Raw genomic sequence first — 21,069 nt, forward strand, 5'->3', positions numbered from 1 at the left:
AAGGTAGCTGGTGAGATCAGAGAAAATGATTTAGGAAAATATGGAAATGCAAGGCAGCATTATTCTAAGTATCTATGCAGATTTAAAATTTGCAGGAAATAACATTGTGAAAAAAGAAATAAACTCAGTATATATATAGACTTGTCTTGAGAAGAAAAGGTGATAGTTCCTCTTTGTCAAGTGTTCGTTGAAGAACACTTTTCATTGTTTTCAAAATACATCCCATAAATACAGAATAGGCTCAGAATTGCTTATTATAAATCTATGGCTTACCTGGGATCACAGAGAAATTTGGTTTTCTCTCCTTCTTCTCTCCAGATAAGCCATTCTCGAAAAGAAGGATGTACAAACATACGAGTCATGTCTCTGCGCTTGATTAGAAACATGGAGAGGTTTTCCATTCTCTGCTGAAAATCCTCCCATTCTAGTGTGCCTTCAATGCTACCAGCATTGATGGCCTGGAAGATATGTTCATCAGTCAGTGGATGGAGAGAGGCCACTGCCACATTCAGGAGAGGCATCACCCGGTCAAAGGAAGACTGGGTTGGGAACTTCATATTGCACTGGAGTAAATAAACCTCAGAGAGTGAAACAGGAACTACTTTGTAGCTAGAGCTCTTTAATACTAGATAGCCTTTCTCTATGAGGTCAAATGTGAGTTTCAGGTATAGATAGGACCCTTGGCTGAGGGTCTTGAGATGAGAACTGAGTTTGCCAAATGTAGTGTTGTCCATTTTGCCATTAAGTGAAATGTTATTCTGGATCTCTGAGCTGCTGTGTATCCGGTGCAGGATATAAGCCTGCAGGTCCTGGTCTATGGCTTCATTCTCTTCTAGTCGATCCAAAAAAATCCTATGGAAAGGCAGCAGCTTGGTAATTTCCTAAAATAGATGGAGAGAGAGAGACAGAAAGACCTTCAGTTTCCCCTAACTCTTGTGATAAAGAATGAGGTCCACAAATTTATCCTGAACTTTTGAGTGGCCAAAAAGGGGGAATGTGATTGATCAAGTATTAGTATCGATAGATTAAAACAAATTAGTTATGCAGAAGGAATACAATTCTTTCTATACTGATGCTTAAGATAATTTTTATGGGTTTCATGTAAGGGGGATGTAGGAGTGATTTAATGGACAATATTTTAAACAACATTCCTAAATAAGCAGAAAATGGTATGCAATGTAACTTTTTTTCTTGTAGATTGTTCCAGTATAAAGGCATGGAGTATAATTTCATAAGAAAATATCTAGTATAAGGCTAAAGTATAATTCCATAAGAGAAATGTATAAGGACTCAAACAATGTCATATAAAAGCATAGCTTTCTGAACCTCCTAAGTACATGACTGCTTTAAACACATGTATTCAGGAGGTGCCTTAGCTCAAAGGAACATCTCCACGGTACCTTGGTGGTCTGGAAATCTAGTGGGGAAAGGTGATAGTACTTTGTGGGAATTCTTACACACTGGATTTCATTCTTTCCTTTACTTATACACTTTGCTTCACAAGTAGCCATCCTCTTTTCAGAATCAATTTCTCCTTAAATACAGATCACACGAGACATATGGCCTCATACTCCTCTTGCTATCCACTACCCTGTTTTTTTTTAATTTTATTTCCATTTTCAGCAAAATCCACAGAAAAGTTTACCCTACCTGCTAGCTCTAATTCTACCTTTCCCATTTCCCCATGAATTTGTTCCTAACAATTCACTGAAATGGTTCTTATTAAGGTTATCAATCATTTTTATCTTACCAAATCCAGTAATCAAACTTTAGCTCCATCTTCCTTAAGCTCTCAGCAGTGTCTGACTCAGTTGATCGCACTCCCCACCCCACCCCACCCCCAAGTTACTTTCTGCATTTTGTTTCCCTGGGTAGCACAGTCCCTCACTTTGTTCTTTGCACACTGACTCTTTTTGCGGACTCCTCTTTCATTTCTCAGGCCATCATTCTTTTCCCTAGTTACCTTCGTTTCCCAGAACATTGCACATAGTCCCATGTACAAGCTGATGATGCTCAACTTTGTTTCTCACTTAATCATCACCTCTGTGTTTATGTATCTTTGTCAATATTTAGATCTGGACATATCATAGCTAACCTTAATGACCAAATCAGAACAAATGAATTCTGCTCTCATCACAAAATTTTCCCTTTGTCAGTAAGTGGCATGACCATTTACCCTACCACCATATCCTAGTAGTAGTCTTTCTCCAAGTCAGTATTTATTTTCTCACCAAAATCTCAGGATTCATTCTCAAATCTCTCTTTTTCATGCCTTCAGTCCATCAAGTCTTTGTGAGGCTCTTTTAAAACACAGTTCAAATCTGACTACATCATATGGTCCCCACCATTACTACTCTAGTCTTCCCCACCTATACAGCTTCTTATCTATTCCTCTATTATTCTTGATCTCCTTCATTTTATAATCTTCACAGCTAACAGTCAAAGTAATTGCTTAAAGAGTGAAATCAGATCTTATCACTTTATTAGGACTTTAAAAGAGGTCTTTCTTCCCCTTTGTATACAAAATAGCTACTGTTTCTATTTATCCCTGCAGTATTTTATTTTCCTTCATATTTAACAGTACCTGAAATTCTAGTATGTCTTTACTTATTTATTAATTGTGTTCCTCATTAGCATCAAGAAATGAGAGCAGGGTCATTATCTTTCTTGTTCATGGTTCTAGCTCCAGACCCTAAAGTAGTGCCTGACACCCTTTAAGTGCTTAAGAAATACTTGTGGAAATAATGATCACTATGAGGGTTCAGTTTTTAAAATCTAAGAACTATTTCATAAATGTATTAAGTAACTGAACTTACTGCAGGTCTTGAAGAATGAAGACACTGAAATTTAGACCTTTTACGGTTAATATATATGGTACTTTTTCTGTTCTTTGGCATTGTTGAAAATTAAAGTCATATGCTCTGCCTAGTGACATTTAGAAATTCTTCTAAAGATTGTACATGCCATTATGTAAAAAGATACATGAAAGTAAGATATAAGGATCCATTTGGATTTAATATTAGTCAAAAATCATATTCCTGAAGGTTTTCCCTCCCTATTCATTGCATTTTTTTACAACTAAGTTACTAATAATGATATATTGTGTAATATTCATTGTAAAGAGGCATATATGTTGATGTATCCATATACTTGAGTTCAACTTATTTTATGATTAATGACAAATATATGCATAGGGGCAGCTGAGGTTAGAAGTATAGTTTTTGATCATGGAAGGCAGGAAAGTTAATTAGGAATAATATTAAGGAGAGGGGACAAAAGTAGCTAAGACTATTTTCTATGTATTGTTACAGAGATCTGTATCAAAACAATGGGATAGATACATAGTATATGAAATTTTAATGTTCAACAAAAAAGATAATCATTTAAACCATATGAGATTATGAGGCGGAAGATACTCAGCTACAAAGAGCATGTTAAGGAAGGTGGAGTTACTTTCATTAGACCATGTATCTTTACAGGCTTGATTCTACAGTTCTGGGTCTTGCTGAATGACAGGAAATAATCAGTGAGTGGACTGCAAAGATAAAAGAAAACTTACCTTTTAGTAGTAGAACATTTAATATATAAACCAAGATACTGCAGTTGAATCAATTTTAACTACAAGATAGAGGACAGGTGTCCTACAAGATTTCCAGAGCTGTAAATTTTTATAGAAGCAGATTGCCGTATCTTTCTCCTGTAGAGTGGCTGGTGGGTTCAAACTGCTAACCTTTCAGTTAGGAGATAAACATTTTAACCACTGCACCACCAGGGTATATTAAAATTTCTGATAAGCCTCTAATATTGGCAATAATTCTTAAAGGAAGACATACACAGAAGGATGTCAGTCCATATACATTCTACAGAAACACTGTCCACGTAGAAGCAAGGGAGCAAATTAGAAAAATATGACTCTAGATTATAGATGAAGTTGGATTTTGTGTAGCAATGAAAGACAAAAACCATCAAAAATAGTCAACCAGTAAATTGGAGGTTAGAGAGTCACTGTGCTATTGTCTTTAGAGAAAAGTCTAAAAAATGAGTTTTGTATATATACGCTATTTAAATTTTTTTAAAATAAATGTTATTTTTGAGAGACAGTTTATCAAAATTTATCCAGAACATTGGGAATAGAAATCTGTGCTTATAGAGTCATATACATAGAATGCTCTATCTAGGTCAAATCTCTGATTCTCAAGGTAAACTCTTCAGGAATTATTCTTACCGTTGCTCAAGGATGTTGTAGAGGTATAGAAAGAGCTGTTATCACTATTAACTTTTTCAAGTTAAGCCCTTTCTATGGGAAATAATTTGTAGTACAAAGCCAAATGCACATACCTGTAAACTGGTCCTAACTGTTACAATTAGTTTGAGCCAAGAAGGAAATTTTCCAATCATTTTACTCAGAAATGACACAATTGTATCCCCATAATCTGGTTTGTGAAATTCTGCTTCATTTAATCCATCAATTAAAATGATGAAATCTTCATCTGGGATTTTTCTCTCTAAGACATAAAAGAAAAAATATTTAATAATTATCAAGTGGAAAAAAGAGCTCTTATTGGATCTTTGAGCACATATCTGTTTAGTGAAAAAAAATTAGAAAAGGCCTCTCTTACAGGTTTTTATGGACTCTTGGGACACACAATTACACATGTAATAAATTACTGAAATACTTCTATTTTCACCAAATATTAAATAATGTATGAATTAGATATATCATAATTTTCAGGTATCTTCATGTTAATTCTCAATTGAGAGATGGTCTGAGCACTGGAGTCACAGATTTTCTACATGGAAATTTGCTTTTCTCTCATACATGAAAAAGGTATACATGAGTAGAAGAGGCTCTCTTTCTCCTTTTTATTTTGATAGCATTACAGAAAATAGTATCACATGTGTCTTTGGGAATTTCCAAAAGAGGCCTATTTGAACTTCAAAGCAGTAAAACGATGATATGGCAAAGTGTATTAAGAAGGAAAGTGTGGAACAAAAAAGAAAAAGAATGCAACTAAAAGACAAACCCAAACTAGGCAGGCCAGATCCCAAGCAGCAGCAGAGAACAGTAGCAGCAGTTTCCTAGGCTACCCCTAGAGCAGCCCTAATGAGAGCCGTTCCTTGTCTGAGTTTTCCAGTGTAGAGGTCATATGAAAGGGACAAATTTCACTACTTTTGTGCTCAGGTCTCTCCTGGAGTCTACATTATTCCAAGTTGACAAAAGTAGTTTACAACCAGGGATAGGTAAAGAGAAAGGCTGGTGAGATTTCAGGCTTCTACTTTTATTATATGCTTACTCATTATCTAACATATGTAACAACCAGAAATGAAAACTTCCTAAGCTGAATCAACATTTCAGCAGGAATCAGTTGTGATTAACAAATAAGGTACCGTTGTTGTTCTTTTGTTGTTGCCATCAAGTCAACTAAGACATATACTGACTCTATGGATAACAATAGATCTGAACTGTGCCCTATCATGTGTGATCCTCATGAACTCTGATGTTTAAGCCAACTGTGGGTAGTCACTGTGTCAATCCATGTCATTGAGGATCGTCTTCTCTTTCACAGACCGTCTACCTTTTCCAGCATGATGTCTCTCTCCAAGGACTGGTTCCTCCTGAAAATATGCCCAAAAGCAAGGGAGATGAAGCTTCAGCCTCCATGCCTCTAAGGAACAGTCTGGTTGTACTTCTTCAAGACTGACTTGTTTGCTCTCTTGGCTGCCCATGAGATAGTAAATATTTTTCTCCAATATCACAATTCAAAGGCATCAATTCTGTCATCTTTACTCATCGTCCAATTATAAATGTTGATGAAAGGGAAATAGGAGATCACAAGAATTCAAGAAAAAAAGAAAAAAAAGATGAAGCTGTAGACTTCTGCCCAACTTTGGCCTTTACAGCCTTTAAAAGAGTCAAGATCAGGGAGCTCTGGTGGCCTAGTGGCAAGAAGCTGCACTGCAATCCCAGAGGTATGTAGTGCGAATCCACCAGATGCTCTGCTGGAGGAGGAGGGGCAATCTCCTCCTGTACCAGGCAGATCCGATTTGACACACACACACACACACACACATATTAAGATAAAATATAAGAGTCAAGAACAACTGAAACTCCATATATGTTTTAGTTTCATATCTGAAAGTACAATTTTTTCCATAATTAATAAGCATTTTAATTTCCTCTAAAATACAAGCATTATACAGTTGCTATTACAAGTCAAGTACAACTCATAGTGACCCTATGAACTATTTTAAACACTGTTCTATCCTGTGCCATCCTCACAATCTCTAACATATACAAGCACATTGCCGTAGTCACCATGTCAACCCACCTGGACAAGGATCTTCCTCTTGCCGCCCCTCCACCTTCCTAAGCATGATGTCCTTCTCCAAGCAATAACCTCTCCTAGCAACATGCCCAAAGTATGTGAGGTAAAGCTTCATCATCTTTACCTCCAAGGAACACACTGGCTGCACCTTCTCCAAGACATCTGTGTGTTCTTTCGGCAATAATCTATGGGATATTCAGCACTCTTCTCCAACACCACAGTTCAAAGGCATCAATTCTTCTTCTGTCATTAGTCTCTGTCCAGGTCTCTGATGCACAGGGAGTGAATGTAAAGACTATGGTCTGAATCAGGCACATCACAGTCCTCAAAATGACTTCATTAGTTCTCAATAATTTGAAGAGGTTCCTAACTATAGACTTTCTCATGCAATATGTCTCCTGATCTCCTGCCCAAGTGTACTGATTGTGAATCCAAGTGAGATGAAGTTGTTGACAGTCTTGATCTTTCTTCTATCCATCATGATGTTGCCTATTGGTCCAGCAGCGAGGATTATTGTTTCCTTGATGTTGAGATGCAATCCATTTTGAAGGTTGCACTGTTAAAGGATTTAATTTAAAAACTCTGAGTATTAGATAAATTATGAAAATTTTAACTATCACTTTATACCTGGTGACTTTTTGGGAAAGGATAAGGACTGTGGATTTTAATTCTAACTATAACAATAATTATTAACAAAATAGCTTCCTAGGTGATGAAAGACTAAGAAAAGATAGTATTTTTTTAGCAGTCCAAGGAATTAAAGAAAGGATTGCTAATACTACGATTATTACTCTTACATATTTTTTAAAAGACATATTTTAATCTAAATTGTAGGAACCTTGCCCTACCCTCTGCCACATTTTTGCCTTGCTCAAGTCCATGGTTCCACTCAGTCATTCATGGGGTTGCTATGAGTCACAGTTGACCCCTGGCACATAAAACAACAAAATTCAGTAAGAACGTAATCTATTTAATGTTTGTTGTCAATTGCCATTGAAATGATTAAGCCTCAGGGCAACCCCAGTATGCAGAGCAGAAGTACTCCTCAGGATTTTCAAGGCTATAATCTTGCAGAAGCAGATCTCTCTCTCTCACTCTCATACACACACAGAAACCCTTTGCTATGGATTGAATTGTGTCCTGCCCCCTCTGTATGTGCTGAAAATCTGCCCTGGAAGAAGCACAGACAGAATGCTCCTCAGAAGTGAGGCTGGTGAGACTTTGTCTCGTGCATTTTGGACACATTAACAGAAGGGATCAGTCCCCGGAGAAGAATGTAATGCTTGTTAAAGGAGGGAGTCAGCAAAAAAGAGGATGACCTTTAACAAAATATCTGTAATCTTCCAGAAGTAACTATCTAGACCTCTGATTAGGTTCAAACCACCAAGCTTTAGGCTCAAGGCTCATTGTAAGAACTTAACAAGAATGTCACCTAACCTTTACTACCCAAGAATGTCACCTAACCTTTATACAAACAGTAAAGTCTTAACTCTTGTCAAGGAAGAAATTTAAGACTGTAAATAAGATGGAATGACAGAGTGGCTGAAACGATGGGCTCAAAGAGAGCAATGATTGTGAGGATGGTGTAGGATTGTGAGGATTCTGTTGTAGATACAGAGTCTCTGACTCAGAACTGACAATAACACCAATAAATTGAAAAGTTGTTCCAGGACCCTTTGATGAAAATAAAATTGCCATATTTTTTTTTTCAGTGCAGTATACACAATTTATCCAGTTTTTCTCAGTCTAACCCCAACCCTGATATCAGTCCCATTTTACAGCAGTGGCACCATGCAATATCTGTCCTTTTGCAACTGAGATATTTCACTCAGCATAATGTCCTCCAGGCTCACCCATTCTGAATAATATTTCATGAGTTCCTTGTTTTTCAATGCAGCGTAGTATTCCATTGTGTGAATATACCATATTCTCTATCCATTCGTTTGTTAATAGGCACCTGGGTTATTTCCAACTCCTTGCTATTGTGAACAAAGCCGTGATAAACACGGGTGTGCATACATCTGTTTGGATGTCAGTTATGGTCTCTTTGGGATATATTCCCAGCAGTGGAATTGCTGGGTCAAATGATATCTCTATTTGTAACTTTTTGAGAAAGCGCCATACCGCCTTCCACAATGGTTGCACAAAAAAACTGGCACCTTTAAGGACTGATTATCATCTGTCTGTGTGGGTCTATTTGGAGTTTCATTCTGTCCCATTACTCTCTTTATATCTCTTTCATTGCCTTTGTGTTGGTAATGACTCACAGCTTACCCTCCAGTGAGTTTTCAGAGACTGTAAATTGCATGAGAGACTGTCTACCTTTCTCTTAAGAACCTGCTGGTGGGTTTGAATTCCCAGAAAAGTGCCACTTTTGGGTTAGCAGTGCAACCACCTATTGATTAGGCCAAATACCATCCTGCCAATGTAATGCTGAGCTGGTTCAAACCGGCTTCTGAGAGCTGACTATTTTCATGAACCATATCGGTTCCTTTCCCTGAGCTGTATGTTAAACGTTTACAATCACATCATTACCGTTCCTGATTACTATTTCGGCCCATTATAGTGAAGTCAAGTGTGGTAGCTCTTCAAACTGACTTTCTTCTCGAGATAGTTTTGGCAATTCTTGGTCCTCTGAATTTCTAGAAAATTTGTGATTTCTATAAAAATTCTGTTCAAATTCTAATCGACATGATGTTGAATTTATTGATCAGCTTTGGCAATAACAATATTGAGAATTTTAATCTACAAACATGGCATCTTTTCATTGATTTAAAGTTTTATTTCACTCTGCAATGTTTTGTCATGTGGAGATCTCACATATATTTTGCTAAATTTACTCTTAAGGATGACATCTTTCTTGGTGGTACAGAAAATGGTATCAGTACCAGTGCTCTGGTGCTACATCAAACATTTAGAGAAAGTTGGGCCAATAGGTATTTTATGACCAGGCAGCACTTAAACTCATTGAAACACAGGTAAAATTCTGACAGGCAGAGATAAGTGGAGAAGGCATATCAAGGAAAAGAAACAATGACTAAACGTATGAAAGCAGAAAAATATACAGTAGAATGTTTAAGTACTAATGAATACTTCAGTTTGCACATAAATTCTGGTTCATAGAGGGTAAAAGTAGATAATAAGGCTGGAAAGTAGGTAGGCTCATCAAGTACCTTGAATGCCAGATTAAGGAGCTGAAGTTTAATCCAATAGGCAACTCTGGAGGTTTTAAACAGAGAAATAATCAGAACAATGCTTTAAAGTTTATCCAGAAGCAAGACAAAAAACCTTGAAGACTGGAGAGCCTGGGTCCAAGCGTGCTGTGAATGGGCTAGAAGAGTCCTTTAAAATGAACTCTTCAGTTCTTAAGGTAAAAGTGAGCTCAGGGTTAGTCATATCTAGTCATGAAGAGTCTTGACTTTCTTATCTCAACGTGCTTTGCAAATTTTCCAAGTGCATTTTGATGTGGAAAATGTACTAGAAAACCAGATAAGACCAAGAAGAGGTAGTAGTACTGATGTGAGATCACAGGAAATTGAACAGCTCTTGGGGTGACAAAGATAGAAATTAATTTGAGATTAAGAGATGAGAAAAGCACCAGGAAGGTGGAATTAATGCAATTTAGAGGGCAATTTAATACACAGAAAATGGCTAGAAATATCTAGGGGAACATTCCAAAGCTTCAAAAGGGCCACAGCATGGTCAAGCGCAGAGAAAGCAGAGGTAGAAAGAGGCAGAGTTGAAAGGGAGAAGAAACAGTGGTATCTAAGTAGCCAATACGGAGGCTGAATCATTGATGGTAGCCAGGAGACCAGATATTATAATAATTTTTTTTTCCTTACAAGTAATTCTAGAGTTTTTTTATAAAGGCATACAAGTCTCTAAGGAATAAACAATTGCTGAGGAATCTCAAGCTTATAAAACCACTTTTCTCTGGCTTCCAGAATTGTTAAAACATAGTTAAACAGACAGGACAGAGAGACTTAAGTCATCTCTTTGAAGAGATGGCTACACTTAGGTCACACCTGACACTGGAGTTGCAGAGGAGGAAGGAAAGAAAGGAATGAAGGGAGATGGATGCTCTCCCTTTACTCTCACTTAAGAAGTGTAACAGCTTTACAGAGCTCTTTAAGGTAGCTCTGGTGGCCTAGTGGCAAGAAGTTACACTGCAATCCCCAAGAAATACAGTTTCTTTCTCCTCCCGTGCAATTAACTTGCTTTTGAAAACACACCAGAGGGTCAGCTATGGGTTGGTTCCAACTCTATGGTACACAACAACATCATCATCATCATCATCATCAAAATCATCCTTTCAAAGAATAGAATTAAGTGGTTTAATATACACTTAGAGGTATGCAACCGCGTGTGCCATTTCATTTAACTTAAACTGGTAAGAACAGAAAACACAAAACATTAAGACTAGAATGGTTAGGGAGCTCTGATGGCCTAGTGGTAAGAAGCAACACTGCAATCCAGAGGCTCGCGGTTTGAATCCACCAGATGCTCTGCTGAAGAAGGAGTCAGATTCGATTTGACAGTACACACACCAAAAAAAAAGAAAATTAAAAAAAAAATTTTTATAAAAAAGAAAAGACTAAAGACTACAATGGTTCTGATCACAGAAACCTCACAATACCAAATACGAAGTGATTCCTTTGCTAATTTATTTGACCTCAGAAAGACCCTGAAAGAACTGCAAGTTCTAGTATCTTTAGTACAAGAAACATGTATCATGTTTAGAAACGAGAATGAAATTTTTTATAAAGAAAAGAGGAAATAGTAGCTCCTTCTGGAATTTGTTATTTTCAAATAAAATATTTTGTTAACTGTCTTCTATTTCGGTACATCAGCTGACAACACCAAGTTTGGTTAAGTTATAAAAAGTAAAATCTTTTCTTACTGTCCTCTACTTCAGTTTATCAACTGAGAACACTAAGTTTTGTAAGTGATAAAAAGAATAACTCCTATATAGCATGTCCCAGGTGGTCCTGAGCTCCAAAATAATCTCCACCTTCCACCGCCTGTGCATCTCATTTGTACCTTTGTGGAGATTCTCCAGGGGTTCTAGGATTCCTCTGCGGAAGGAGGCCATGGGGTCTTGAACACAGGACCGAAGACTCAGCATGCTCTGTAGGTGAGGCTCTCGAAGAAGCTGTTCCCAATATGCTGACAGTTGAGGTGAGCGGCAGAGTAGGGCAGCAACGTTGTGAACAAACTCTGGCACGAGGCAGGTGTAGGCATTATCTGCTTGGCAATAGTGATATGCGACCACCTACAAAAGAAAGAAGAGGATGCAAACTGAAGAGTAGCAAGAACAGTGTGTAGTTATTATATGACCACTTTCTAATACTTGCCTCTGTCTTTCTATTGTTCAAGAATTTTTGTAGATAAAACTAAAAGGTATCAACTCAGAAACGCCCAACTCATGTAAAATTAGAAATGTGACACAATCTTTCTATTGTATACATCAACTATAATAATTCACAATTAAAATTTAGAAATAAAAACTGAGCTGGAGCACTGTGTTATTCTTCAGGCAGACTGGTTATTTATTATCTGTTTTAGGCACAATTTCAGTAACTCAAAGAAAAACCTTGGCAACGATTGATCTGTTCTCTCAATGAACTGTGAATGTCATATGGTTATGTCCACACAGATACAAATTTCTACTTTAAAAATGCCAACAGTAAGCCACTGAATCAATATTCACATTTCCTCATATTTCATCTCAATCGATTCCACAAGACAAGGCTAAATACAACTGGATAAATCAGTTGCAACTTACCCTTTACCTAAAGTAATGAGATAACAGTTTTAAGATAAAAATTCTGAAATGTATAAAAGGGTTTTTAGGACGCTCTGGTATCCCAGCAGCAAGAAGCTGCACTGCAATCCCAGAGGCTCAGGGTTTCAATCCACCAGATGCTCTGCTGGAGAAGGAGGGACAATCTCCTCCTGTACCAGTCAGATACGATTTGATGGAACACACACACAAAATAATAAAAAATAAATTTTAAAAAAGAAAAGGTTTGCTACTCATTTCATTAGAATTCATCTATGTTCATCACTAAATAAGTTTTAATATGAAAAATTCAATGCTACAGCTACATCTTTTATAGTTATCTCTGTCTTTTAAACACCCTCTTGGCATTCCAAATACAAATCTCCACCCCTTTGCAGAATCCAGACAGAAAAATCATTCAACATCTTCATGAGATGTACACTGTAGCTTAAAATTATTTACTGGACATTTCTAAGTATCTTTCACGAGGGGTCCTGAGAGTATAGTGGTTAAGTACCTGGCTACTAACTGAAAGGGCAGTGATTCAAACCCATGGCTGAAAAATGTGGCAACTGTTTCCATAAAGATTTACAGTCTTGGAAACCTTATGAGGCAATTCTACTCCATCCTAGAGGCTAGAGTGGAGTTGAAGTTGACTGCACAGCTGTGAGTTTTGGTTTATTTTATGCATATGTATAACTTGTTAAAAATACTTAGTGTTTTGGTTTTTTAACAAATTTTATTGGTATGCATACATCCATTGATATACATTGTATCAAATGCATGTATATTGTTTCTTACAATCTTTCATTTACATTGTGTTCTGTTCATGTACACAGGGTTTCATATAATCATACAATCATTCATATAGATTGTATTTTATATAATTAATTACTATTGATTTCTGTCTATTATCACCTTTCAAGTTCCTTACTGAATTTCCCTATTCCTTCACTGCCCCATTCACCCATTAACCTCTGATATCCTAATGATTTCCCTCATCCCTCTTTTTCCACTTCCTGGTCCCTTTCCCCTTCCCTTTTTGAACATTTATACACATTCTTCTAAACTAGCCTTCTGATTTTACAATAATAGTCTTATATAGTGTTTGTCCTTATAAGACTGAGTTAATTCACTCAGCATTAACACTCTCTAGATCTCTCATGTTATATTTTACTAAATCATTGCTCATTAGTATTATTCCACTGTATGAATGTACCACAATTTTTCAATTCATCCATTTGTTGATGAGCATGTGGGCAGTTTACATTTCCTTACTACTGTGAATATTCTGCTATGGACATAGACGTAAATATCTCCATTCATGTCTCAGTTCTGATTTCCTTAGGGTATATTCCCAACAGTGAAATGGTTGGGGCACATAGGATTTCTATGTCTACCTTTTTGAGGAAATGTCCGATTGCCTTCCAGAGTAGTTGGACCATTTTACAATCCCCCTAGCAGTACATGAAAGTTCCAATCTCTCCATATCCTCTCTAACATTTGAGGTTTACTGTCCTGACACTTCAGAGAAGAGTCTCATAACAAAAGTTTATAGAATGCTTCAGGGCCTCCACAAGACTGGTAACTCAGTAACAAAATCTGCAAAAGATTTTAAAAGACTCTTCACAAAGGAAGACATATGAATGGCCAAAATGAAGAAATGTTCAAAATCACTGGCAATCAGAAAGATGCTAATCAAAACCATGAGATACCATCCCACTCCAGTAGTAGTAGTAGTAGTAAAATTCACTGTTTTCTTTAAGTTGTCTCCTCATATTATTTATAACCTTTTGTATGAATAAGATAAGAAACAAGCATAAAAACAGATTTTTTTCCCCTTTCATTTCTCATTGTACCAGTGCTCAGTAAAAGATATTTAATCACTCCCTACAGCTTTGAGAAAGCTAACAAGGCTATCCAAACTTAGTCATGATTATTATAGCCTCTTAGTTATGGTTCAAAATTAATCCACCCCCCCCTATAAAACTGCAGGTAAAACCTTTCTCCTTGGTTAATTCCTACATCTCAAAATGACTTGCCTAAATTTCATTAAGCTATGTCTTAGTCATATTAATACATTCTGATCTCTAGTATCCCAACGTTAAATTCTTAAACTTTTTATTAAAACAACTCTACTGAAAATATTGTGGTGACTCAAAATTCAACTCATTGCTGTCAGCCAAACTGACTCAGAGTTGACCCTGCATCGGACTTCTGAGGCTGCAAACTGTATTAGAGATCACTCATTTTCCCCCAAAGACTGGCAGAAAGGCAAGACGTAATGGAGATTTGATGAGACAGAGTGATAAAAGGCATTGACTAATATTAATTATTTATATTTAAACACTCACAAGGAATAGGAATGACTGTATGTATAAAACACAACGCACATGAATGAGACACAATGATTTGAATGATTATATGCAAGCTAATGTAATTTGGCACCAGCAGTCAGGAAATCAAATAGCGCATCACGATGGGAAAGTCTGCTGTTAGGGACTTCTCTAAAGTACTCAAGAGCAACGGTGTCTCTCTGGAGACTAAGGTGTGCCTGATACAGGCCATGGTCTTTGCAATCGCTTGTTATGCATCAGAGAGTTGGACAATGACTAGGAAGGATAGAAGGAGAATTGATGCCTTTGAGCTGTGGTGCTGGAGAAGAGTATTGACTGTACCATGGACTGCCAAGAAAACAAACAAATTCATCCTGGAGAGGATTAAACCAAGCAACTCCTTGGAGGCAAGGATTCTGGGGCTTCATCTGACATACTCTGGACATGTTGCCAGGAGGGACGAGTCCTTGGAGAGGGACATCATGCTTGGGAGGGTGGAGGGATGGCACAGGAGGGGAAGACCCTCTATGAGATGGATTGATTCGGTGAACTGGGGTAATCCGGATGGGTGTGTCAGAGGCAGTGCGGTTGACACAGAATAGAGCAGGGTTTAGGGCTGTTGTGCATTGGGTCACTATGAGTCACAAGCGACTCAACGGCACATAACAACAACAACAATTTTAAAAAGGGGGAAATTATATAAAGGAAATAAACTCTTTAACTAAAGAATATGTTGTGAATTTTATCCCAGTTTTTCAGTTGTCTTTTTACTTTCTTTAGGGCAGTTTTCAAAATGCAAAATTTAAAATTTTATATAGTCAAATTTATTAATTTTTAAATTTGAGTTCTCTAGTTTTAGATGGTAGTTAGAAATCCTCTCTCTAAACCAAAAGTAAAGAGGCATTCCCCCAGGGAGGGTGGTGGGAAAGAGACATCTTTGAAAGTTACACTGTGTTAGCAAGGAGTAGGAGGAAATCTCATGTTTTCAGAAGCCCATGTATAGATGTATATATGTTCCAGAGACTGGAGCAATCTGAGAAAACAAGTTGATTCTGGCTCTGGACTGGAGTTAGTAATGGTTTAACATCTTTCTGTGTTTATTAAAATACTGTAGATGACTCCCTGTTCATTACTATTGTTTAATCATACCTAGATAATTTCTTAAACATTAGAGACATTTCTATTTTATCTTCTTGTAAATTCTCCCAAACAACAGAGAGAGGAAAAAGACAGATATGTAAAATCCATCTCTGATGATACTAGAAATATCTGTGCATAACCTATAATCTTGGATTATAATACATGAAGATAGAAAGTGCCCAGAGGATTTTAAATGACCTGAAAGACTAAAGATACTGAGATAAATGTCTGCTTGGATACTAATAAAAGGAGTGAGTTAAACTGCCTGAAAATATTTTAGACAATGAATGAGAAATTCTAGGAAAGTACAGAAATTAGAAGCATGGAAGATGGAGGTGAGGAAGAGGGCTACAGATGTAGAGATCATTTGAGATTGACATAGGAAGCAATTAGGTCCCCAGATCATTATGTGTGCATCTGCATAACTAGGTGACCATTGGTCTTGATAATAATCACAGAAAAAAAGAATTCTATTCACTGGCAAAACTGCACTGGAATCTGGATTTAGGACATCAGACACAAAGGAAGATTACGGTTCTGTACTGCTGAATTAATGATGAGTCACAGCAACCTTATGAGCAACAGCTCAGAACTTTATCCTATCCTGCACCCTCTGCCCGACAGAGCCCACTAGTAATAGTCACTGTGCCAGTTCACTTTGTTGAGGGTCTTCATCTCTTTCTCTGACCTTCCACCATTTCCAGTATGATGTCTTTTTCCAAGAACTAGCCCCTCCTAACAACATACTCAAATCATGTGAGGTGAAATGCCACCATCTTTGCCTTTAAGTAGCATCCTGGTTGTACTTTCTCAAAGACAAATTTGTTTGTTCCCTAGGCAGTTCATGGTATATATTCAGTACCCTTTGGTAATACCACAGTTGAAAGGTATCAATCAATTCCTTTCTGTTACTATTTTTCACTGTGCACATTTCAGAAGCGTAAGTGGCATTGAAAATACCATGGCTTGAATCAGGGCACTTTAATCTTTAAGGTGACATTTTGTTCCTCAGTATTTAGGAAAGGTCCTTGAAAGCAGATTTTCTCAATGCAATATGTGTTTTGATTTCTTGACTACTGTGGCCTTGAGTGTTGACTGTGGATCCAAGAAGAATGAAACTGTTGACAACTTTCATCTTTTCTCCATCTATCATAATGTTACCTATTGGTCCACCAGGGAGGATTTTTGCTTTTTTGATGTTGAGATGGAATCATTATTGAAAGCGGAAGTCTTTGATCTTCTGTAGGAAGTGCTTCAAGTCATCTTTACTTTCTGCAAGCAAAATTCTACCATCTGCATAACACAGGTTGTTAATGGGTCTTCCTCCAATCCTGACACCACACTCTTCTTCCAGTTTTGGGAATTATTTGCTTAGCATACAGACTTAATAGGTATGTGGAAAGGATACAAACTTGACATACACCTTTTCTAATTTTATACAATGTAGTTACTCAGTTTGGCAACTGATTTTTTTGGTTTATGTACAGGTTTTGCATGTGCACAATTAAGCATCTGGTATTCCCATTCTTCTCACTTTTATCAATAATTTGTTATGATTCAACAGTCAAATGTCTTTGCATAGCTATTAAAACAAAAGTAAACATTTTTCTGGTATTCTCTGCCTTCAGCCAAGATCCATCTGATGTCAACTATGATGTCCCTCATTTCATGGTTTCTTCTGAAACCAGCTTGAACTTCTGAAGTTCCTTGTGGTGTATTACTCTTCTAGATGTTTTTGAATAATCTTCAGAAAAGTTTTATCCACATGTCATATTATTGACATTTCATATTCTGTTGGATCACCTTTTTTTGAAGAGGAACAAATATGGCCATGCTTTCCAAATTTCTGGGCATAGGCTAATAAGCACACCTAGGGCTGTATCTATTCTTGAAACTTGGTATTTTATGAACTCCTTGGCCTTCTTTTTTGCCAGTGCCTTCAGAGTTGTTTGTACTTTTTACAACGAATTGGTTCTTGGTCACTTAACTACTTTTTGAAATTGTTCTGTGTCAACCAGTTCTTTTTTGTGCAGTGACTTAAACAGAAGTCTGCATTCTGAACAGCAGGGATCTCTGGTGGTGTAGTTGGTAAGGAAATGCACTGCCAATCCAAGACTGGCACTTTTCTGGCAGTGCAAATCCACCAACAAGCAACTCTGGAGGAGAAAGATTGACAATCTCCTTCAGTGGAATTTGCAGCCTCTGAAAACTTGCTGGAGGGTCAGCTATAAGTAATTTCCAAATCAAATGCAAGAAGTTTTGCTCCTCACACCAATGGTAAAGCCCCAGCTTTCTTCTGCACAGCTTCTGAATGCTGGAACCTAGACGATACATTCTTTAGACTGGCGGTTTTTCCTGGAAATGATAGATGGCACAAGAAAACAACATGAAACTTACACTTTCTTTTGTGTCTGTACATTTAAAGTCTTGTCTAGTGAGTCATTTAACTGGCATACAGTTAGTCTCTCTTCATACACAAGCTTCCAATCATCTTTTCCCAATGCCTAACTACTAAATAAGGTAACACAGTGTGTCCATAAAACAAAACCAGGATGCCATAAAGAAGGAGACGCTGGAGAGCAAAGATGAGTTACTGTAACCTAAAACAAGTGAAACAAAAAATTCTTGTAAAAAGAATAAAAAATAATGCTGAGGGAGGGACAAAAATGTATAACAATGAATGAAATGAAAATCCAGCTTTTCTGTATACTTTCATTAAAATCAGTTTAAGAAAATGATAATGCTAAGGAAATCTTTCAAATGTGGATCAAAAAACCCCAACAATAAGCAAAACCCAAAGGAAGGAAAAAAGCTGCTCACTTTAAATCCAAACATATGTATAGGAAATAGAAATTTTTATTAAGAGAGGCTTTCAAAGGAGAGAAGAGAAGGATTTCCCAGAATTGAAGGATACATGTCCGGAGCTCACTAGGTACTCAAAGAACAGCGACAAAATGTCTAACATAGTCAAGGGATTTTATCATGACATTTTAGGATGATGATAAAAAGAACTTAAAACGTTTAGGGTGCAAAGAAGGTATATATAAAAGATAGGGATAAAAGTCTAACTGTCATCAAGCTGATTCCAAGTCAGAGTGACCCTCCATTGAGTTTCCAAGGTGGCATATCTTTTTCTTTTCTTTTTTCTTTTTCAGCATCCAGAACTCATATGCCTTTAATTGCTCTTGAGAAGTACAGTAAATGAATGATACTGATAGGTTTAGGGTAGTAAAGCAGAAGGAAATAATTTAAACAATGGCTTTTTATGACCATTCTTTAATAGCTCACATCTACACTGCATATCTTTTTTTTTTTCGAAGCCTACACTGCATATCTTAATGGGAGGAGATTCAAACTCTAGATCTGCTGGTCAGCAAAACAGCACATACTGCATTGTGCCACAAGGGCATCTTTGAAATAATATTGTTGTTGTTGAGTACCACTGAGTTGGAACTGACTCATTGCTGACCTTCCAGGGGGTTTTTAGAGGCAGTAACTCATGTAAGAGGAGACTGCTCATTATTCTCCCCAGGAACAGCTGTTGGATTAAAACTGCATACAGTATCAGAAGCTCAAGACAATTAAGCGATGCTTTCTTAGTTGTCTAGTGTTACTATAGTAGAAACACAAGTGAATGGCTTTAACATTAGTGAGATCTCTTTGATGATTTCTCTCTTTTTATATCTTGTAAGACAAAAGGTGTGACCCAAACAGGAGTGTGACTGAAGTCACTGATCCCCTACTGATATATAGAGGAAAGGATTTACAATGCATCACAAAATAGAAGACAATTTGCAAAACAGAAGACAAAGCAAAATGGAAGTGAATCACATTACTAGGCAATCAACAGCCTAGGCAGGTTGACTCATTTTTTGGGGGGACATAATCCAATCCATGATAAAAGCCTTAGAAGAAACTGAGGGAAAATAATTTTTAATGTAGAAAGATATACTATGTTAAATATTTCAGAATTGGCATGGAATAAAGATGTTTTTAGAAATACAAAGTCTCAGAAAATTTATTTCCTATGTATCCTTTCTTAGGAAGCTACTGCAAGATATGCTCCACCAAATAAGAAATAAAATCAAGGAAAGAAAAGGAATAAAACACAGAAGAGAAGTGATAGGAATTTCCAGGGTAACAATGAAGTGGTAAGTCTTGAGAACATTCTAATTCCAGATTGGAGCCCAATAGAGGGCTTTAGGATGAATATTCCCTGAGGAAAGAATTTAACTGGTAAGTGTGAATAATGGCTTTTACAAAGCAATTAAGGGCTATGGGGTCATGACATGACTTAGTTCTAGATTACAATAAAAATGAGCAAATTAAAAAAATGAAGCATTTCATAACTCTAAAAAAACCCCACAAAACTGTTAAAGAACTATGACATATTCATGAGCTATTCCCAGGCTCTGCTGTGAGCAAGATTTGCACAGTCTAGTTCTGGCAGTCCAGTGGTAAGAAGCTGTGCTGTAATCCCAAAGGTTTGAGGTTCAAATTCACCAGGGTTCTGTGGGAGAAGGATGGTCAATCTCTCGTGCAATATGCTGCCTCAGAAAACCTTACAGAGGGTCAGCTATGAGTCAGTTCTGATTCAAAGCCACAAAACAACAATATTAAAAATGCTGAAACATGGATTCAGCAAAGATCATGGTATAAATGTACTAGGATGATAGTTGGAGGTTAAAGGGCTAAAGTTATCATTCATATTATGAAGCAATAGATAATGTATAAATTGATAAAATGCATTATTTCAGTATATGAATATTATATATGGAAGCAGAGATGAGAGAAAACAACTATAAGAATTCAAACTGTCCATACTGAAGACTACACTGCTTGACCTTTGACAGCAAGTGCTTCAGGTCTTCTTCAGTTTCAGCAAGCGAGGTTGTGTCATCTGCATATTGTATGTTGTTAATGAATTTTCCTCCAATCTTGATGCCACACTTTTCCTCATAAAGCCCTGAGCATAATTAAATGTTCTGGGATTCCCATTCTTCTAGGGTTAGCCATGATCTATAAAGTCAAAAGCCTTTGCATAGTCAGTCAAACAGAGGTAGACATCCTCCTGGTAGGTATTCTCTTCTTTCAGTGAAGGTCTATCTGACATCAGCTATTACATGTCTGGTACCTCAGCCTCTTCTACATCCAGCTTAAATTTCTTTCAATTCTCTGTTGATATACTGCTCTAACAATTTTTGAATAATCGTTAACAAGATTTTGCTTGCATGTGATATTAATGATATTATTTGATAATTTCCACATTCTGTTGAATCACTTTTTTGGGAATGGGAATAAATATTGATTTCTTTAAAAAAAAAAAGAATTCAAACTGGTTGTCTTTAGAGAAAAGGTGGGTTAAAGGGGAAGGGAACAGATAGTTTGTACTACTTTAAGTCTAAGTACTTTTCAAACTATTTGCATGTACAACATTGATTAAAAAAATTCACAATCCAAACATAAAATTATTATATAATAATAT

General features: G+C 36.8%; 1 protein-coding gene across 1 annotated transcript in view; it reads right to left on the minus strand.

Moving 5' to 3' along the window:
• The window catches only part of TANC2 (tetratricopeptide repeat, ankyrin repeat and coiled-coil containing 2), a 380,809-nt gene that overhangs the window by 80,212 nt on the left and 279,528 nt on the right, over positions 1 to 21,069 (minus strand). The window contains exons 10-12 of the mRNA XM_006897797.1: positions 11,367 to 11,598; positions 4,339 to 4,505; positions 274 to 881 (exon numbers count right to left, since the gene is read on the minus strand). Coding sequence (XP_006897859.1) covers positions 274 to 881; positions 4,339 to 4,505; positions 11,367 to 11,598 — 1,007 coding nt within the window. The remainder of the gene's footprint in view (positions 1 to 273; positions 882 to 4,338; positions 4,506 to 11,366; positions 11,599 to 21,069) is intronic.

The sequence above is a fragment of the Elephantulus edwardii genome, unplaced genomic scaffold (assembly GCF_000299155.1).
Source record: "Elephantulus edwardii isolate Elephantulus edwardi_28Jun2011 unplaced genomic scaffold, EleEdw1.0 scaffold00216, whole genome shotgun sequence".
Lineage (NCBI taxonomy): Eukaryota > Metazoa > Chordata > Mammalia > Macroscelidea > Macroscelididae > Elephantulus > Elephantulus edwardii.